The following is a 21,422-nucleotide window of genomic DNA, read 5'->3' as shown; positions in this document are numbered from 1 at the left end:
TATTGCATGACGGAAGCGAAGGTTGAAAAAAGGCAGCTGCTAGCAGGTGGCTAAGCGAGACTACGGAGCTTGTCGGGCACATTTAACGTCATCATCTTGCGAACAATTCGATCTTTCCAACTTGTAGATTGATCAATTTACACTAAAGTGTGTATAGTATAGTAGGAAGTTAAAGTGCCGGTGATGGGAAGTCATGCGACAACATTTATACCCTAACGTCAGCTATTTACTTCAGACGATTGCATTTACAAAATCACAGAAGTGGTGTTCATCTGTGAAGATTATCCTGCAGAACAAAATCTTGTTAAGTGTCGGAAACTTGTGTTTTGCCACAGAGCTTATTTTTCTGCAATAATCCAGAATCGAATAGGAAAAAAATTCCACTGGCTTTTTGTCAAGGGGAACCGGGGCGACGCTGACTTCCGGGTTTTGCCAACAACAATACGTCCTCCCTGCAGCGCTCGGTTGGTACAGGCACCGTGCTCTTGTGAGCATTTCAGACAGCAGGACGGTGTGTGTGTGGGACTGAGACAAAATAAACTACTGAGTGTGTGTGTGTGTGTGATCATGTCACCATTGCAACAGTGTGTCTCAGTTTTTCTATGGCACAGAGAGATTTAACTGGCTTTGGCCATCAACTACTGTTGGTTCAGGGTCTTTTCATGGTAACACTTGACAAAAGGGAAAAAAACACAGAATATTGCCCATCTTGTCCTTTTTAATTTAGCTAACTTGTCCTCTAAAGAAACTGCTCCTTCGACTCCACCCAATACGGTTAAACTCGACCAATGGGATCGTTTTCTGCCTGCCTGCGTCAGTTAATGTTTGTGTAACCAAAACTCCCAATTCTCCATTAGCGAGGAGGCCACAGTGCAAACGACTGATCAAACCGAGCTCCTTTCAGACGGGGACATGATGAAACACCGAGCAACACTAACACACACACACACACACACACACACACACACTGAGGGAACAATGCAGACCTACTGTTCAGTACCTGTAGAAAAACCAGGAGAAAGCGGCTCACACTGACCCGGGTTCACTGATTCAAGAACAATGCCATAATACGCTCTCTGTGGATTGACCTCAGGCACACAAGAATGAGGAAATGAGGATTGGCTGGGCGGTTATGACACTGCCTTGGCACGCCACATGGAAAACTGGTATTTGGCACACAGGGCAAAGCCAGCTACCAACATGCTGCGTACACAAACACTTATCAGACACATGCAGTGTTTTGAAGTAGATAACAAACTGGTGGAAGAAATGTAATAAACCCAGCAAGCCTCGCAAAAGTACAAGGTATACACATCTTTGTCATGGAGCTCCGGCAAGTAGAGTATTTGAGATACAAAGTGCCGTGAGTTGACATAAGGATTAAGATTATGTACATTTTATGTCAGTAGCTTGCTTGTACGACAGTTTAGCTTGTCCAGGCGCCGATTATGACAGTTTGTTTCCCTACGCAGAATAATAATAATAATAAAAAGATCCTCATACACGCAAACATTCACCTCAGTGACGTATACTTCCTTTAATCTGTTTTCTGACCACACTGCACTTCTAGGAATTTGCTGTTTTTTTACAAGGTAAATTTACACAGTGAAACCCGACACAGCGCACAGATTCTTATTTATATTTGTTCATGCTCCGGCTCGTATAGGGGGCCAAGGTGTGCCTCCGCACAATAACAAATCCAGCGATCATTTATTGTGTGTTGGTTCAACATAGGCTCGGTCCAAAGTCTCCGTGCTCATAAACACAATCTCGACAGACAAGAGTTCACAGAAAAGGCAACAAAAGGAAATTGCTTTACCTCAAAACCACTCTGGGTCAATAACAACCAATAACCATTGGCTTTACGTCCAGCCAATGATCCTTTTAGACCTCTGTAAACAAGGCTCCGCAGGCAAAGTGGATGCCAACACTACTGCGGCTTATGTAACAACTACAGCAAATACATAGCGACAACACAAACACGTATGCCAACATTCTCAGTGTGGTGAGACTGTGGATCATATAGTTGCAGTCTGTTCATGACAGAAGTTACTTTTCCTTGTTACATAAACCGATCGGCAACGGCCATTTAAACACCATCTCAGTCTCACAGCAACTTTGGCCTCTTCCAGCAGTAGAGAGGTGAAGTCCCTGCTCTTCTGCTGACCGCCACAGGATCTCTATTCCAGAAATATGTCAAGAATCGAGCCAAGAATCAACCAATACGATGTCTGTCATAAAAACTAATCAAGTGTAAGACTGTGAAAGTACATAATCAGACAGGTTTTACGACATTCGTGTAGGTGACGTTATCTTGTTTACCATAAACAGAATCCTTGTAGAGCCGGTCCTGCACATTAGCTAGTGCGCTGCAGCCGTCAATGTTGTCAGATTTACTGTGATTTACACCTTTGTTTTCATACTTCTTCGATGCCGAGGTGACGGCCATTTTGGTGCTGGTGATGAATACCGAGCAACGGATACTTTTCCATCTTTACAACCAACAGCGATTTTCTTGACTTTCAAAATCATCTTTTAAGTTGACAAACATCGTAGGTGTAATTTATTGCACGACTGAAACAGAATCAAATGTCTTATGTGTCCAATGTTTCTGAAAAAAGGTCCCACGAGTGAAACCGGAAGGGGAGGATCTGCATGATGAGTCGACTAGTCGGATAAACTTGTCAGTATTTCATTAATGTAAAGATTTAAGTGACATATTGACATAAATTGCACTGAAATGTCTTCCTGGTAAAAACAGTAATGTTAACACCACTGTTACCTGTTGCACCTGAGAATATTTGTTGGGGCAGTTTTTAACCTTATAGATTAAATTGTGCTCAATTTTGACTGCTGTGAGTGTTTTCTAACTTCTTGGAGGAGTCGACTAGTCTGAGTTTGAACTTCCCGTTTACGTCCTTAAAAAACGCTCGGTATAAAAAGGACCCTATGTTCTTGCAACAGCTTGTTGTGGGCAGGAAATTCAAATACATTTATATCATGCCGTAACATACGTATGTTCTTGGTCTGCAACTGAATATTACTTTATTGTTACAAAATCTCCAAAAAATGGTACAAACAAAGCAATCGAGCGTTCCTACACGGTGCACGGTGACGTCTTCAAATCGCTTGTTTTGTCCACAATCCACATACATTCAGTTTATTATCACGTAAGACTAAAGAAAAGCAGCAAATTTTCATAATTGAAGAAACTGTTTGACATTTTTGCTGAAAAAAATGGCTTAAAAACAATGAATTCATCAGTCAGCTGCTGATTTATTTCTCATCATTTCAGCTGTATTATGTCTTCAAAGTGTATTATAATGTATTTGTGATAGAAAATGTCTTTATTATAGTATTTGTGTCATATGGCATCACTATAAACAGTTAAAGGTCTATAAAAGTCAGTTATTATACTTTAATATCAGTGTTGTGACGTGTGTGTGCAGCTTCTAACAACCTTTCAATACTTGGAGCTGTTTTTATCCCTCATGGTATCAATGAAACTTGTTTTTTGTTTTTTTAAATATATAGTAACTTTCAAAATAAAAGTATTACAGACACACAGCTGATAGTAACGCACAATCCCTTTCATCCAAACATGTGCCAAACTAAGAGAAAGAGCAAGTCACTGTGACAGAGGACCATGAGGCAAATATAGAGCATGAGCAGTCTGACCAGACAATGAACCTTTAGCAGCTGGAGGCCTCTTCAGCAAGAAAAGAAAAAAAAAAACCTTTCAGTATATTAGAGGACAGCACGGCTACGGATGGATGGAGGTTACGCACGGAGAGACGAGAACGTGGATGAGAAAAAAAGTAAATTAGGCAGGAGTCCACAAAGAGGCTGTGATGGCGGAGAGTGTGCCCGAAAAACAGCGAGGAGGAGACGGGAGAGACAGGAGGGGGAGAGACGGTCTGGCTGTCTGGGAGGCCAATTTGCCAAATTAAAGCTCCCAAAAATCTGGGCGGCGGACAAAAGCTCCGTCTCGCCTGGGATATCTCCAATTCTCCTCTCATTAAATTATAAAAAAGAGACTTGAATCACAGCAAAGAGGGGAAATACAGAGCAAACACTCTGAACGACCTGGATGCGCCCCCTGTCTCTCCTCTCCGTGTCCTTGGAGCTCCGTTTCCCGTAACGATGGAGAGCCAAAGTGGCCCCCCGTCTGCCGCCCCTCGCCTCGCCTCGCTCCATGTCCATCCGGTGCGCGTCCCGCTCTCCCCGCAAAAAAAAAAAAAACATCAATGTGCGGATGAACCGATCAGTGCAGCAGCAGAACTGACGGGGCATGACGGTGCCGTGTGTCCGCACAGCTGGAGAGAACAACAGCAGCACACGCAGCAGAGCCAGAGCTGAGGGGAAGAGAAGGTGCCATGGTGGCAAGCCAGCAGCCAGCAGTGTGTCCCGCATGGCACGGCCGAGCCGAGGAGCCCGCACTTCCCACATTTATCACCCATTTCTCACATCCCGCACATTCACAATTCATGCATTCTTTTATTCGTGCACAAAATAAAAGCGTAAATGTCCTACCACAAAGAGCGGGCCACCACGCGTCGCGGAGTATCCAGCCGAGACAACAGGGATCGTTTCAGCGCAAGACAACAATAAAAAAAAAATGGGGCGCAGCTGGCAGTGCCACCGGATGTCCAATATTAATTGTTAATACGGCCGATTTCTGCAGCATGTGGATCGGCTACACGTCTAACAAGGTCCGGGGTGGGGGGGTGGTCCTGCATCCAGGTGTGAAGTCGGCTTCTGTCCACGCTGCTTCACACTTCGGTTAAATATTAAAGTTGATAATTAAAAAAAAAATAAAAAAAAATCACAGAACAAGTTTTGGCTGCTGTTTGTCCACCTGCAGGTGCTGCTGCCTGGTCGCTCGGTGGGTAACGTTACTGCACAGGCCCGGACAAGTTCAAGTCGCTTAGAAGAAGATTTTTATTACAATAAAACTGGAAAGTTTGCAAAGAAAAAAAAAAAACACACACTCGGAGCTGGAGTTTAATCTCCCTTCGTGTGCGCAACAATACGGGAAGTGTGTGCCAAAAAAAAATAATGTAATAAACATAAATGTGAGAAAAAAACGCAGCTTTTAACGTGTGAATATGTTGCAAATGTTGACATGGAGCTCGCGTAAATCCTCCAATATGGTGCATGGAAGAAGTGTGGCTCTCCTGCGCCGTGCACGCTCCTGTGTGTAAATCCGTGTGAAAGTAGCCATTTTTTTAATCATAGAAGACCGTTAAAAGCCTTCATATCCGTCCCTGTCTTCACTCTTCATATGTGTGAATAACTTCCAAGTCGTTCAACTCGCATGCAAAACGCGTTAATCTGCCCCTATAGGCGGAGAGCGAGCGTCGGAGGAGGTGTGCTTTACCTTATCGCGTGTCCTCGGATGTCCCCTCGGAGTTAAGGCTCCTCCGGACCGGGGGTAAAATGTCGGCCTCGGCCCTCTCCAGATGATATTATTACGCACCATCCACGGAGAGGAGAGGAGCCCGCATGGAGAGACGACCAGCTCAGCTCCGGCTCCCCCCGGAGATCCCGTTCAACCTACAGCCACATGCAGGAAGTTAGTTTACAGTAGTAGCGAGCGAGCTGGCCTACATGGCGGATAAACGGGACAGAGAATATGGTTGTAGGACTGTTGAACACCCCCCTCCTCCTCCTCCTCCTCCTCCACCACCTCCTCCTCATGTCTCTCCCTCCCCTCCATTGGTAGAGGAGCCTACCGTTTAGGAGATGAGCGGGTGGGAGAATAGAAACAGTCATCTCCCCACAGAAGCAAATCATTTATTAGTAAAGTTTAACCGGCGCGCACAGCTGCACCCTCGCCTCCACCTCCTCCTCCTCCATGTTGGCTCACACAACAACACAACAGGACACTTTCTCCGCGTTGAAACCACTTTTTTTTTTTTTTTGTACGCGCAGAGAGTGATGGAGGGCGTGGATCCGCGCGGCTCGGTGTGCTGTGTGCTCTTTGTTGTTGTTGTTGATGTTGATGTTGTTCCTGTTGTTGTTGTTGTTGTTGTTGTTGTTGTGTACCGGTGTCGTTGAGTGTGTTTCACGGTGCGTAAAAAGGTAGAGAAGAAGAAGCGAGCTGCGAGTGACTGACCTGATCGAAGTGGGAAGTGTGTCAGCTGTAAAAACAGTTGTGATCGGCGGGTCGGGGGGGCACTTGAGTTCACGAATAATCCCGTGCACCGACCAGTCAAGCCTCGAGAGATTAGCGTGCAGGGTTTCCGGCCGGGGGGGGCCTTCAAAATAAAGGTCGCGGTTGAGCGTCTGAAGAAGCAAATCAAAAATTTGAGTTGTACATTGATATTAGACGACAATATTACACATTTTGATGAGAAATCCATTTTAAATGAAAGCTGTGTGTTTGATGGAAATAGTATATGTAATTAATATAATAATTATATTATTAATAATACATTGCAATATCCATCTCTGCTGCGACCTTACACAGTCCAGGTCAAACTTTTTGCACTACTGAATACATCTGGACAATCTTCACCTACTTTAAAATTCGTCACACTATTTATATTTTCATATTTTTATTATGTCTTTTAAGTATTTTTTAGTTTTGTTTGTTGTTCATATGTGTTAACTTACTTGGCAATAAAGGCAATAATGATTCTGATAGTAAAAATAGTAATAATCGTAATAATAATAATAATAATCATAATGATAATAATAGCAGGAAACTCAGGAAGACCAAATTACCAGCAGAACAAAAAAAGGTAAAAACGCAATAAGTAAAAAATGAGTTATTACAAGTGAATAAAGGAATACAAGTGATGAACCAGGCAAAAATCTCAGAGAAGGAAGAGAGAGAAGAAGAAAGAAAGGAAAAATAGAAATAAATAAAAGAATAAAAGCAATAAAGGAGGATTAGAAGACGACATCACGTCAAGGAATTGAGAACAGATAAAAAGATTATGGGCAGTAAAAGGAATAAGGGACGATAAATAGATAATAATTAAAATAAAACCATGACCGAAAAGCTTATCTTTAACAAATAACCCTTAGCTGTAAGATTTTCTTTACAACAGCACAAATAGAGAGCATCAATTTAATACAGTAATAATAGCAAGTTAAAAAACTATAATCAATATAAATAATGGATACAAAAAACAATTATAATAACAAATTGTTTTTTGCACATTATGATGTGATTGTATGTTTTAATTTCCAAACTTTCATAAAACAGTATTGTGTTTTGACCATTTTTTACGGTCCGTGTAACATTTATTGTGAAAAGCCAAGTACCGTGTTTCCGGTTCTTGGTGCCTGCTGGCTGCCGTTAGCTTGACTCGTGCCGAAGCAGTGAAAACGGATATGGTTTGTGTGACGACACAGCGCCGTCAGAGGGGCGGGGTCAGGCGACCCGTCTTTAAGGACACCGGGAGGAGCGGGGCTATGAACCCGCTGACCCCAGCAGGGGCCCGGGCATCTTCAGAGCGGAGCCCCGCTGGATCACCGCCGTGCTGAGCGGAGGAGCAGACCCCGGCAGGCCGCCTCCACAGCGGGCTAACTACAACCCGACCACCGCTTTACAACCGCTCTCACCGCTGAAGACTCACTGTGGGGCTGAATGTTTACTTTTAGACCAGTATATATTCTCATTCATAAAAAAGGGGTGGACAAAATATCAGAAACACCTCCCAGTATAACAGAAACTAAACATTTTAACTTCATTGTCCATGTCTACTCTACCTAATCTATTCATTTGACTATATTTTTATTTTTTTTATTTTTTATTTATTCTACTTAATCTATTTATTTTATTATATTTTTATTCGATGTATTTTTTTGTTTATTTAACTTAATCTATTTATTTGATTATATTTGAATTATATTTATTTATTTATATTTATTCTACTTAATCTATTTATTTGATCATATTTTTATTCTATTTATTTTTTATTATTATTTATTCTACTTAATCTTTTAATTTGATTATATTTTTTTTGTATTTTTTTATTATTTTATTATTTATTCTACTTAGTCTATTTATTTGATTATATTTTTATTCTATTTATTCATTTATTTATCAATTCCTACCTCGCACCGCCACTTTTTGTATTGTTTGCACACTGTTCGGTCCCCCAAATTGAATTTTTCCTTTGGGGGATCACTAACGGCAGCCTTCATCTTATTTCATCTTGACTTAAGTAACGATTATTCCATATTTCAAGTTTCCATTTTTGACAATGTTATCGACATTATCAGCCATTATTGGCGATGTGTAGTCCGATACACACCGGTATGAAAACATTTCATAACTGATTATAACACAGAAGAAGATGCTTGGGGTAATTTATAACTATTCAATTCTCATTTCAGTGCACTGATGTCATTGTAGACAATACATTGTATTGTTAAACGTAACGTGATGTGAGTTACATCACATAAGTATCATACGTTACCGTAGTAACTTGTTCTTTTGACCCAAAGTACAATGTTTTCCTAAACCTAACCAAACCGCAGCTGTTTGACAACATTAATAACAGTGCAAAAGTCAGAATATGTCATAATATGTGAACTGTTTGTTAGAAAGCTTCATTCTGAAAGTCTAACTGGATGTTGCATTTGATTACATACATTATATACAACATTTTATTTTTTCGCCAGTAGCGGTATCAGCATTGGCGCCAAAAATCTAGCATAACTCAGGCTCCATATTTTATACATCATGAAATTATACGTGCCTCCTCACTCCTTGTTGTTATTCACAATATTTCCAGTGTCGTTATATTTGCCGTTTTGCTTTTTAAGTTCATTTTTCAACTGTTTTTCTTTGACACAATCCTTTAATAACCAAATTTAAGGGACCCGATCAGAATGTTTGTAATTTGTTTACCCAAAAAAAAACACAAAACATTGTCTTTGTCTGTATGTAGTAATAAAATATGCATTAACAGCCTCTCAGCTGCTCCTTTGTGATGAAAAGTAACAACCGCCTATATCGTTATTTAGGCCAGCTCGTGTAGCTGTTCGCATGAGGATTGTTAAATCTTTATGTCCCGTTGGAGGAAAAGTAGGTTGTACACGAACACATTAAGCCACAGTTTATGAATATTACAGAGGATAAGCTGTGGGGTGTCTGTGTTTATCTGCATCTGTCAGTTAAAGCCCATATGTGTAGGCCTGTAGGCTCTGTGTGTGTGTGTGCCCTGAAATAATGCATATTAATTTGGCTTGCATCCGCTCAAACAGAAATGTAGGCCAATGCATGGATATATCATACTTAAAGGACGATGCTGCCATTTTTTTGTTGTTGCTCTGTGCAGCTCTTGAAGAGGAGCTGAGTGAATACATTAGTGTCCTCCTCACTCGCTCACTCCTTTATCTTTGTTTCTCAGATGTGACACCAGTCACTCTGTCGGTCAATCAGTCACATAACACTGCTGCTTTTCTCAAAATGTCACATAGATTACAACGGTTTGTTTACTCATTAATCTGCATCCATAATGAGACGGCAGCACGGCACTCATTTATTTACAGCTGTGAATTATAGATAAATGCTCGTCCTCTTGGGTGGTAAGAAAATAAGATGCATTTCATATAACCTAATCATAATACTGCCGGGACATTAAGGGAACATTTTCTGAACTTTATTCATCAGCTGCTGGCTGCACTTGACATTCATTCAATGTAGCCATCCACTCTGATAAAATGAGCATTTTAAATAAAAGTTAACACCCTTAAAATCACTGTTTTGTCCTCCTGTGGGTTAAAAATGATGTCAGGTGAGGACTCCTCATGCTAGTTAGCAACGTTAGCTAATATGGTCCTGTTGCGCTGTCTGTCCTATATCAAGTGTTCAGCGCTCAGAAGTTATTTAATGGAAAATGAGGAAACTTATCAGCGACAAATTAGGAGAAATAAAGTCGACAGTAAGCGAGTGAAACAACAGAAAAAACACACAACTTACTTTGATAAAGTGAAGGGTAATCATGTTGAAGGTAAACATTTCAAGAGCCCGCGTTATTTCTTCCTCGTTTAGCGACTGGAGTTCTGCTCGGCTGCACTGCGCTCAGTGCTGCCACCGGTGGCTGGTAGCGGTATTACAACAACCTCGCTACCAGAAAACACCACATTTTAACGCATAGTAACTGTATAAATGAAAACCACACAGACTGACAGCTGAACCAAAGTGTTAACTGTAAACCAGTCCGTAGATAATAAAACTGACATATTGATATATCAACTCTCACCAACACAATTTTGACTTAGTACTGCGTCAAAACCAGTGTTTTGTACTTAGTGCCCAAAAGTCATACTTGAGTTAAAGTACAGATATCATGTGATAAGTAGAAATTAAAATGAAATTAGATTAATGTACTTCAGTATCAACAGTACAAGTAAAAGTAAAATCATACATATATTTGGTTTTTTTTGCCTGTAGGTGGCGCAAGTTGGACTGGAACTAGTCCAGAACTGGAGCTTTGCAACTGGAAAAAAACATTGTGTGGGCCTGGTTTCGAGTACTTTGCACTGACAGTGTATCATTGTTAAATATTTGATACCAATAAGTTAGTGTCATCCGTCTATATCTCAGAGAAGAACTGCTAATTTTTCCTTTAGAAGATTTTCACTCTTCATCTGTGGGCTGATCTGTTTTTCATGTAAATGCAGCTCACAGTTTCAGTGAGGACCTCGTGTCATACGACGGCAATGATTCTCTCAGAATTTCTACATGAAACACTGAATCCTTGTTTTGTTTCGTCATGGAAACAGTCAAATTCATTGATGAATATTTGCTCAAATTATCAGCTTTTATTGGCTTCTCCACTCCAGCAGCAACACCCATCATCAGCGCCAGCCTTCAAATAAAATAATCGTATTTACAAGTAGGTAAACGTACCCTACCTTTTAGTCTTCTACTCTCCGGCCTCTCTGGGTTTGCCATCCAGAAATAAGTACATTTATTTAGGGAACATCTTCCCGTAGCTCCTTACTGGTTTTTGAGTTTGTTCCCTGTGCAGAGGATTTATTTTCAGGTCCTTTCTTGCAGTGTTGAAGGCTCTTGCACCTGATGAAGTGGCTGAAATGATTACATGTGAATCATGTGTGCACGCCTCCCTGTCACTGTGAGAATCTTATGCGAGAGTCATCCTTGTCCTTGAATCGCCAAGGTAACTTGAACAAACCGCCTCATTATTTCACCGGGGAAGTGAAACACGGGCACACGTGCAACAGGGAAGGTCGTTTTGGTACTGTGGTGATGCATGTGTTTGTGTCGGGTGTGTTGCTGTATCCTTGTGAGCTACGGGTAAAAGGTTAAGATATGTGGAGAGCTGAGTCACGCAGAGAATCTAGCTCATTTAAGTGTTTGTGTGTGTGTGTGTGTGTGTGTGTGTCCTTCATTCACAATGGAAACAGCATTACCACTTTCAGGAGGAACGTTAATAATGTCAACAGAGCACTAGACATATATCTTTTTATTAGGTGTTTCACACACAACATCACTCACATAGAAGCATTTACTTCACACTAACACAAGGTCACATGTAGGATCTCATTTCCTTTCAACAATCAGATATGCCATTAAGAAGATTTATGTAACCATGGTGACTCTTCACACACTTAAAAAAAAAAAAAAAAAATCCATCTTTATCTCCATTCATGTTGCCAAGAATATTTAACAGATAGACAGCAGCCAGTTAAAAAGAAACTGAACAGATTCACAAGTAAAAGGAGAAGAAAAGAGAAAGAATTTGACATTTTCCGGGCCGGTTCACAGCCGGCTTTGTGTGGAGGGGGTTTAATGAAAGTGTGAAATGTTTTACTACTTTGGTTCAGTTTGTTCGGCCGGGGTGAGAGCGATGCCATTTGTTGTCCGATGATTCACTGACACTGAGAATGTTCCTCTGTCCTGTTTGCGAGCTAAGTGTAGCACATTTCATCACGAGTGGGATCAGAGGATGTAATCCAAAACCAATCGACGGAAAAACAAACCCAAAAACACAAGGGTTTATGGGTACGTGTGATAGCCAAGCAAGCTAATGGTTGGAAAGCCTGACAGAAGAAGATGAAGTGAGAGCAAACCGCAGTCTGGACTGATGCTCATATTCAGCTATTTTTTTTTCTCAGCTGGCATGAACAACAGGGACCTAAACACACCACTGAGCTGAAGTTACAGGATTTGTTTTGACTCCCTACCAGCAAATTCATCTCTGAGTTGGCAGGTTGACAGGTGACCAAACTCCAAAATAACTGTGACTTTTGTTTACAGACTCTGGTTCACTTGGAACTTGGCACAGAGAGAAACTAAATACCAGCATTCTGGCGAGGACAGCCACACTTTTTACTTTTTTTTTTTGGGTGAGCTCAGGTGTGATCGCACTGTAACTGCCTGTACAGCACACTGCTGTGTATCCACTCTTAGACGCACGGCGCCACCACCACAACTACCGAAGAGGGCTGGAGGAAAAGATACAACGCAATTTGGTCTTTCTAAAAAGTAGCTGTATATTGATTTTGATTCTTTTTGGCTGAAGCAAAGTGGTTTTAGAGAGAGGAAGAGGACTGGGGGTCAGGGACGGCGTTAAGGAAGGAAGGAGGGAGGGAGGGAGGGAGGGAGGGGCTGGAGATGGGAGAGTGGAGAGTGGAAAGGGGGGAGACGTAGTTATGGTGGTGGCTGGCAGCTCAGACTCTTAAAGCATCAGGAAGAGGCAGGTGAGACACACCAGCATCTTAGTCACAGAAAATGTTTAAAAACACATGTTAAAAATAATAAAACAGGCAATCTTTCTGCCGGGTTATGTAAGCCTGACTGCTGAGAGAAGGAACTTAATATATGCTGGTATGCGGATGTACGTACGTAGCCAAGAAACAACCACACTGTTTGTTGGTGTTGGCGACTTCCTCTGATCATGAAAACTGTATCACATAACCATACTGTGTCTCTGCCCACTGACTGTTTCAAGCTGGCTCATGCCGCGAAGACAGCAGTATATTGTTGGCTATCAGTGGGTGATCAGCTGGAGCGGACCAGTCAACAGAAATAACTTTAACCTGTTGACCTTTGGCGACTTGATTTTTCCAGTAGGTTGCTCGCTCCATGATCAAATGCATGTGTACAGATTGACCTGCGTACTCTATCGCGATCACGTGATTTCGCATCCATCTTGTCAGACTTCAGGCTATGTGCTCGTGGCGCTGAACCAATTAGTGTACTGCAGAATGACTGGCAGCAACAGCAGTGGGTTAGATGTGACAAGCGGCCATCGATGTTAGCGATATAAGTAGATACTGAAGGCAAAGATGGCGCAGAGGTAAAAACAATATGGGAATCTTTAGCTGCAATACTCCGAGTGACCACTGGGTAAATTGGAAGCTAGGTTGAGCTGTGCCATCGTATCCAGATCTAAATAGAAGATTAATCGCAGACCAGCAAGAAAAGTGACTGTTGAAGGCCTTTTCTTTCAACTGACTTCACTGAAAGTTTGATTTTGCAACTTGGTTCCACTGGTGGTAACGCTCCTCTACTGTTGCTCTGATTGGTTGAAGCGATAGACAGATGGTTCGTCCAATCACCTGCCAAGTATTTTTTTGAAAGTGCCTGCCCTTTTCCCAAAAAGTTTCTAGCCGCTCCTTCCCAGATGGTTCTGTGTTAACGGACCATCTGGCGCGTCAGGTTAGGAAGATTAATTTACAGCATTTTGGGATTTTTGAAGCCGACATATTCATCATTTCCTGCAACTTTTTTTTCTCTACGGCAAATCAGCCCAATAAACAACAAACTTCAAACCAGCGTTTCCTGCACTGTGATCTGCCTTTCATTAAATAGGCAGAGATAGACTTCACTGATATGACTCTTTCCAGGGTTTCTAACAGATTACAGCCATTAAAAATGTCTGGAAAATGTAATTTTCTCGTGTTAAATGTCCTCTTTTCATCTACTACTGAAGAGATGTGAGGGATCACTCCGCCTCGAAGAGCCCCTAACCCTGATAGAATTAATTAGCTGAAGTTTAAATGGAGGCGTTTGGTGTCACGCCTGTTTAAAAGGCTGATTTTAAAAGGAAGAAATACTGGAGAAAGGAAGTTTTGGCAAGAAATTAAATGTTCGGATAGTGAATATCATCAGCAGCTTCAATCGAATAAAACGTGTCCCTACAGTACGACCTACGGTACATCTGTACACAAGCAGGCGAGAATGGGCAGGATTTCATCAAAAGGGGGTCGAGTGGAAATGGACTGAATTGAGCGATGAGATCACCATGGCAACGAGGACCTCCGCGGTGCAGAGCGAGAGGGGTGGGGGGGGGATGTGGGAGGGAGTTTCATGCTGAAGAGGTCTGAAGTGGGAGGGAATCGCTCTTCACTTTTACGGTTTTTGGGAGATTCTCATGGCCGCGGTCCAAGCACTCACAGTAATGAACTCTTCACACACACACACACACACACTCACACACGCTCACACACACACCATTACATCACAGATTATAACAGTTATATAACAAGACCCTGCGGACACTGAGGTAATTACAGTTTGCTTACATCAGCGCCCGCAGGCTAAATAAATAAAAACGCTTTTTTTTTTCTTTTCTTTTTTCAAAATTCATGTTCCCTGATGGCAGCAAAACCAAAAAAATGTAAACAAACACAGAATAAACTAAAAATATCTAAGGATTGCACATTTCAGAGATGGAAGATTATATCTACTCCTAACTGACCTTCATTCTTATCAGTGACAGTAACTTCAAACTGTGTGTGTGTGTACCGGGTCAAAACCAACATCATGTAGCTTAATAAACTCTAGGTACTGTACATTATCATAAATATTTCCAAAGATAACTGACGCTGACTTTTTCAGTTGTTGTCTTATCATATTCTTCAGATTGTGTGTGTGTGTGTGTGTGTGCGTGGGAATGTTTTGATAGTCAGGAGTTACGTTGAAATAAAGTCCAGCCAACCACAGGATAGGAATGATGAGAGGCGTCACATCACACAGACCTGGAAACACAGAGAAACAAGCACATTTATCTTTAAGGAGACCTATTATGCAATCTTCGTTTCTTCCTGTGCACGTGAAAGGTCTTGAAAGTTAAAACGGTCAAAGTCCGCACCAACAGAAGCTCCTCTCTCCCACAGAAAACACTGCTCCTGAAACGCCTCGTCAGTAGTCCCGCCTTTAATTCCTATTTTTTCGTGACATCACACTACGTCACCATGTCACACATTAGCTAAATGATTTTGAAGCTGTTATTTTAAGGTGGAAAAGTTACATAATGATGCGTTTAGTGGCCTCATGTAAGCACGTACAGTATATTTACATAAATAAAATACAGCTGTGTGAACACTGAGGCATAAACTAACCTCGTGTTTTGTCCTTTTTGATTATAAAACACAAACCTAACTTCATCATCATGTTACTGTAGTTAAGACCTTATTTCAACTGAGAGCCTAAAATGTTGCATCACATATTTTAATCATATCCTTGAAGTAAATACATGTGTAAATTGGCTGTGTGTGTCTTTTTACTTTATTTCAACCTGTTAATTCACAACTTTTAACAATATATATATACATATATATAGTGTGTTACTGTTATAAGGTTGTGTATTTGCTGAATCATCTTAGTTTCCTGTTTAAATTGCAGAAGGTGAACCCTTCAGAGTGAACAAAGGAAAAAGAGAAACTCCTCTCCAGTCATTCATATTTCTCTCAGGGGTCTCTAGCAAGCTAGCTGGTTGTTAAGTTGTTTGCTTGTTGAATGTGTGTGTGTGTCTGTGTGTGTGTGTGTGCTTGACGTACCGTATTTGCATGAAAAATAAGTCTACCTAACCTGCAGGCAAACATTTCAACATGTGGCACTTCAAAAGTAGCTCTTTTCCCCGGGAAAACCGCAGACCTGGCAACCCTGATCGGTCGACTCACATCTTTGTCAAATTTGCGAGTTTTTTTGTTTTTTTTATCGGCTCTGTGTAGTTTACAGTAGATCTGTACAAACAGGGATAATGTCAACACAAAGTTCAGCTATCAGAATCAGTATCCGGAAGGAAAATCAAAGCGAGGTCAAAGCAAGATGCAAAACATCTCAGTAATTTCGAGTACTGCGTGGTCCAAAAAGCACGAGAGTCTCAGAGCCAGCATGCCTTTGAAAAATCATCAAAGTGTCATTTCTTTGCATTTCACCCAGCTCATTTACTTCATGCAGTTGATAAATATTCAGGCCCGAATGCCACTTCTGTCACTGCAGGCAGTTTAGTGGCAGGGATTTTTTTTCCCCCCCAACTGCAGTTCTGAGAGAGGAAGATGAAGAGGTTTTTAATTTGCAAATACGCAAAGTACAGTACACAGCTCGAAGGATCAGAAAGTGTTGGCACAAAGAAGCCAGCAGAGAAGAAAATATACAAACGTATAATGTTCTCATTCCCTTTCAAATCCCTCCATGTTTCCTCTCACTATTCAGCCTCCTTTTGTTTATTCTCGCTGCTCTGTGAATATTTATGGAAACTGACATAACACCAAAGAGCAATAAAGCTGTGATGAGCAATAATTAAGTCAGACACTGATCATAAAGGCATAATTGGATGTTTCATCGGGATATCACATAAATTTATCCACAAACGTGGTGAAATGTGCAGAAAGTGGCAGCATCTGAAAAGCTTAATTTATATATGATAAGCCTTTCAAAGTGTTTTTCTTAATTTACTGTAATTCAGATGACAGGCCTTTTATTAAAAGTCATTATATTCAGGATTTAGTGGAGGTCCTGTGTGTGTAAATGACGTTTATCTTTAAGTACGATTATATTTGTATTAATTGACTTGTAAAGACGTGTAAGAGCCATAATGAGTAAAAGCAACATGAAGATACAAATATTGTGATATCGTACATATTCTACTACACACATATATAATGTGTTGAAATGTGTTACTCTCAGGTTACGGCGTACGGCTCTCAGTTACAGTTAATTAGTCTGTGAAGCAGGAGCGAGAGAGGATCGATGCTGTAACTTCTCATTTTTAAATCTATGAAATTATCGGCTTCGTGCTGCTAAAGATCTGGAACACTGCGGTGACCGTTGAGCTTTACGTGCAGTGTCGACACAGTACTGGAATTTCTAACTTCGATATAGTAACTTTAAAAAATACATGGGGAAAAAATGTACACAACACTGAGGGCATAAATATAACAGGGCTTGTGTGTTCAGCACAACAGCATCAAAGTATTTTCCCCATCAACAGAAACTCTTCTGCGATTCCTCAGGTCTGACAGATCTGAGAGGGAGCAACCTGAAGAAAAAGTCCTTACGGAGGTCGGCGTGTTGGTCCGTCAAGAGCTTTGCTTCACTTGTTGTGTTAGCTCTGCTCTGTAGCATTTCTTACACCTAAGCACGCTTGTATCCCTCCTGCTGTTCTCTTGTCAACCAAAAACGGTCGCACTTGCCACCTTTAATGAGCTATAGCACCTCAAGACAATGGAGTGCATGAGACAAGTGACGAAGAGATGAAAGCGCTGTGAGTGTCGTCGTCGGAGAGGATAGATCATGTGGAAAACAAGTCTTGTAATCGTTTGAAGTATTCAGAACCGATATGACGTGATATTTGTGTATTTTAGGGACATGATACTACTTTACAGTAATGTATTCAATATGTTTTCAGTAGCTACAGTATATCTGTAGTAGTTTCTAGTGGATTTAGACAAACAGTGAATGTTCTGCTCACCTTGTTTACTCCCAGAAGTAGCGCAGATACCATATAGTTTCGTTCTTCAGCTGAGGGCCGAACAGAGGGTTGGTCTGGGCCAGAATGGCTATCAACCAACTGAGTAAAGAGAGAGAAGGGAGGGGGATCATCAACACAGGCAACAATAATACATCTCTTCAAAGAAAAGTTCTGCTTTTTTTTATTCTGGGGCTTTTAGGCGATCCAACCACCATTACTGTAAAAATATCAAACGAGGAAACAGCTTTGCAACAAGTCCAAAGAGGCCAAGGACACGAGACACTGCCAGCTTTGAAACAAGTCCAGTGTTAACCAACTCTCAAAGCAGTCGTGAACATGATTTTATTACACTATTAATCCAACATGATTGTCTCCTGCCTTGACAAGATAATAACAGTATACTAGTCCAACCTGCTGGCTGACCTGGATGCAGAGATGTTTTCTTAAGGACCTGGCTATCAACGCAGCCAATTCTCATATAATAAGACACCATGCAGACGGTTTGAATGAGGTCGCTTGCAGCCTAATATTAGTCAGAGTCAGTAATCCTTAAAACTCCACATATTCTGCTCAATAAATCAATCCGATTATCAACATTACGTGTTTCTTCTGCATCCCCCTGCATCCCCAAACTCAACTACGTTCACCATTTTCAAACTAAAGATAAAACAACGGTGACTTTTTAAAGTTTGGGCATCTTTTGTCTGTGGTTTCAGTTTGTTGGTGAGGGTTCAGTCTCTCCCTGATGGACCTGCAGCTCCCTCTAGTGGTGGAGAAATGATAATCCTGTGAGCACATCCTACTTCTCCTCACACTCTGTTTCTTCATCACCTTTATCTGCACGGTCACGCTCGCAAAAAAAAATGTCACCAACATACATCTTGTTCCACATTAATTAAGGATGATGCGAACATTGAAATCTCTGTGTTCTGACCCGGTGTTTCTGTCTGCTGAAGTCAGAACTTAGTGATATTTATACCACATAAGCATAAAAAAAAACTTGTGTATGCTCTGGTGCCTCCGCTGTCCAGATCTGTCGCTAACTCTCAGTTAGTTGTTTCAGTTTTGTTTTTTTCATTCTGATACTCGGCTCTTTTGCTTGGCTGATAGCTCGGCCTTGAGCTTGTAAGGCTGTTACAGTCTCAGTAAGCCTCTGACTAACATGTTGTTTCAGTGTATCCGGCCAGATCCGTATGCACGCCCTGTCAGAACTCTTTCAGATCCTTTGAGATGTTGAATACTGGAGTAACTCACTCCTCGTCTTCCTGCAGCATTTTCTCGTGCAAGAAACCCATAATGATTGTTTTCTGAGGTCTCCGTCTCTCCGTTCTCTTTTTAAAATGCTAATTTCACTGCCTTTTTAAAACCTTTTCACTTGCTATTGATCGTCATTTCTCATTTCTACACAAGGCACAACATTACTGCACACTGACTGAAGCAGAGTTTGTAAGTACAGAATGTTTACCGGCAGACACAACGGCCTCACCACGAGCACTGGAAACTTTTTTAAATGTAAGTCTACAACTCAGAGGTCGTTCATAAAAGTTTCACTATGCAGGTTTATTTAAAGCAGCCTGTCGATATAGAAGAGTCACATCAACATGCAAGATGACAGCAGCTTCACACTGAAGAAGAAGAAGAAGGAGAAGGAGGAGGAGGAGGAGAAGGAGGAGAAGAAGAAGAAGGAGAAGAAGAAAAAGAAGAAGGAGAATGAGGAGGAGGAGGAGGAGGAGAAGAAGAAGAAGAAAGAGAAGAAGAAGAAGAAGAAGAAGGAGAATGAGGAGGAGGAGGAGGAGGAGGAGGAGGAGAAGAAGAAGAAGAAAGAAGGAGAAGACGAAGGAGGAGGAGGAGAAGAAGAAGGAGAAGAAGAAGAAGAAGAAGAAAAGAAGAGTTTGTACTTACAACAAGTAACAGCAGACCGCTGTGAGGATGAGACTGGTGACAATCACACTGTGAAAGAAAACAGAGTTACATTTATGAACTTCTGTCCACATAGTTCAATATTAATATTAATCATATCTCCATGTAATGTTATCAGTATTTTCATATTGAGATATATTACTCATTGTATTATATGATCATAAATGCACATAACGCAGCACGGTATGTCTGTACTGTGGGGGTTTGTATTCCCACTGAGCAAAACATCTTCAAAAGACGTCAATCCAACATCTTTGTTGACGCTGTAAAGACTTTCCCTGAGGAGCCAGAGTGGAAGTCTTTTATAGACATCTTTTCAACATTTACAATTGACGATCAGGTGACACCCTTACAGACTTCAGTTCAGTTTTGGAAATACTGCATTTAGAAGAAACTGTCGAAACATGAATGTGATGAGGTATCTTGATTTTCCAGATGTTTTCTCAGCTGGATTAGCCCCCGAAACTGATGTTTTATGTCTGGGTAGTTTATCTATAAACACTTCCATGAATAACCCAAAAAAATTACTATATCAGAACACTTATTAATCATTTTCTCAATATAAAATTGCACAGACTGTTTGAGATTATCTCTTACAGCCTGTTTCCTGATACAATAAGGTAAATGCAGTGAGATAACATAATATTTCCCTCTGTGACAGGCTTTATTATGCAGAGTAAGTAAAGGCTAACTGGTCCACTTGGGCAATGTTAAAGCAATGTTAAAGATATAATATATCTATAAACCCAATGCAACCTTTATTTTGCAGCTAGCTTCACAGCCTGTGAGCCACTCTAATGGCCTCAGCATCACACAGACGAGACATTTTTCAACATTAAAAACAAACACTAACAAAACTGTCGTCAAATTATTCAACGTAATGATCTTTTCCTGCTTATCTATTGATGAATTGACCCTTTAACCTGACTACAGTGATGGATGGATGGATGGATGGATGGGTGGTGTGGATGCTGGGATGGACGTGCAGCAGGGCCTCCATCACCTGAGCTCGTGTATTTATAACGACACTGTGCAGCTGAGCACGAGTTAAACACTGAATTTGAATAATAGGAAATAGCTTTATGTCTGAATGTGAGTGTGAGTGTATGAAAGGTAAAGAAATGGAGAATAGTCGCCGTTAATTGCAGCCAATTAACGGGCAGCTCGAGCACCTACCCCCGGTTGGGTCCTTTGGGCACTAAAAACGGAGCCACGACCCCCACCAGCCCCCATAACGTGGTGAAGCAGATCATCGGCAGGGCGAGAGAGTGAGACACCATGTTTTCAGTCCGCACGAAACAGCAGATACGCACGAATTAATGTCGCTGTGTCCTCTGGAGATAAAGCGCATCAATGGCCGCCGAGTCTTCCCCGTCGCTTCCGCAATGTTCCCGCCCACTTCAGCTAACGCGACACGCGATTGGTCCAGAGCGTAGGGGCAGTAGTTTATGATTGGTTCAGCTGTCTGTCTATCAGGATTACAGCGAGAGGGGATTGGACGGGTGTTTGTGCCAGCAGACTGCAGACAAGTGGTTTTTTTTTTGTTGCTTTTTTTCATCTTCATCCTGAAAATATGAAGAAAATACATGAAAATCAAAACATTTGAAGGATTTAAAGCTCAGTATTTTATTTTATGACTTTAACAAATACAAATATTAATCTTTTAATGACCATTTTTTCTTTGTTTTTTCTTTTTTCCTCTTTATTTGTGAGCAGTAAATACAATGACTCATGTTATTATATCTACAAACAACTCAAATAATTAAGAAATAGCTGTTTTATGAAGAGACATACAGCATATATAGTTCATAT

The 21,422-nt window shown here is 41.1% G+C and overlaps 2 protein-coding genes across 7 annotated transcripts in view; both read right to left on the bottom strand.

The window, feature by feature from the left end:
• The window catches only part of LOC140993494 (uncharacterized), a 28,614-nt gene extending 22,406 nt beyond the window's left edge, over positions 1 to 6,208 (bottom strand). For 2 of the 6 annotated variants that reach the window (XM_073462984.1, XM_073462962.1), the window contains exon 1: positions 6,119 to 6,159. The gene's annotated coding sequence lies outside the window, so the exon portion shown is untranslated. Of the gene's footprint in view, positions 1 to 4,533; positions 5,316 to 5,380; positions 5,677 to 6,118 lie in introns of those variants that run through there. The other 4 variants (XM_073462968.1, XM_073462952.1, XM_073462959.1 and 1 more) reach the window with 4 other exon arrangements.
• Positions 6,209 to 11,438: 5,230 nt separating this feature from the next.
• Positions 11,439 to 20,951, bottom strand: atpv0e2 (ATPase H+ transporting V0 subunit e2). The gene is made up of 4 exons (XM_073482237.1): positions 20,787 to 20,951; positions 19,593 to 19,640; positions 17,691 to 17,789; positions 11,439 to 14,973 (listed from the first exon to the last, which is right to left on the bottom strand). The coding sequence occupies exons 1-3, from the start codon at positions 20,888 to 20,890 to the stop codon at positions 17,696 to 17,698; spliced, it is 246 nt and encodes an 81-aa protein (XP_073338338.1). The 5' UTR covers positions 20,891 to 20,951; the 3' UTR covers positions 11,439 to 14,973; positions 17,691 to 17,695.
• Between the last annotated feature and the right edge of the window lie 471 nt (positions 20,952 to 21,422).

This window comes from Pagrus major, chromosome 1 (genome assembly GCF_040436345.1).
Source record: "Pagrus major chromosome 1, Pma_NU_1.0".
Lineage (NCBI taxonomy): Eukaryota > Metazoa > Chordata > Actinopteri > Spariformes > Sparidae > Pagrus > Pagrus major.
The sequence above is the reverse complement of the archived record's forward strand: the minus strand, read 5'-3'. Positions and strand labels throughout refer to the sequence as shown.

What these genes read in the sequence shown, in the direction of transcription:
- atpv0e2 (XM_073482237.1), bottom strand. Translation starts at nt 20,890, where the DNA reads ATGGTGTCTCACTCTCTCGCCCTGCCGATGATCTGCTTCACCACGTTA. An exon ending in CCCAAAGGACCCAACCGGGG is followed by an intron (nt 19,641 to 20,786) that starts GTAGGTGCTCGA and finishes TTTCTTTCACAG; the next exon opens with TGTGATTGTCACCAGTCTCA. An exon ending in GCGGTCTGCTGTTACTTGTT is followed by an intron (nt 17,790 to 19,592) that starts GTAAGTACAAAC and finishes CTCTTTACTCAG; the next exon opens with TTGGTTGATAGCCATTCTGG.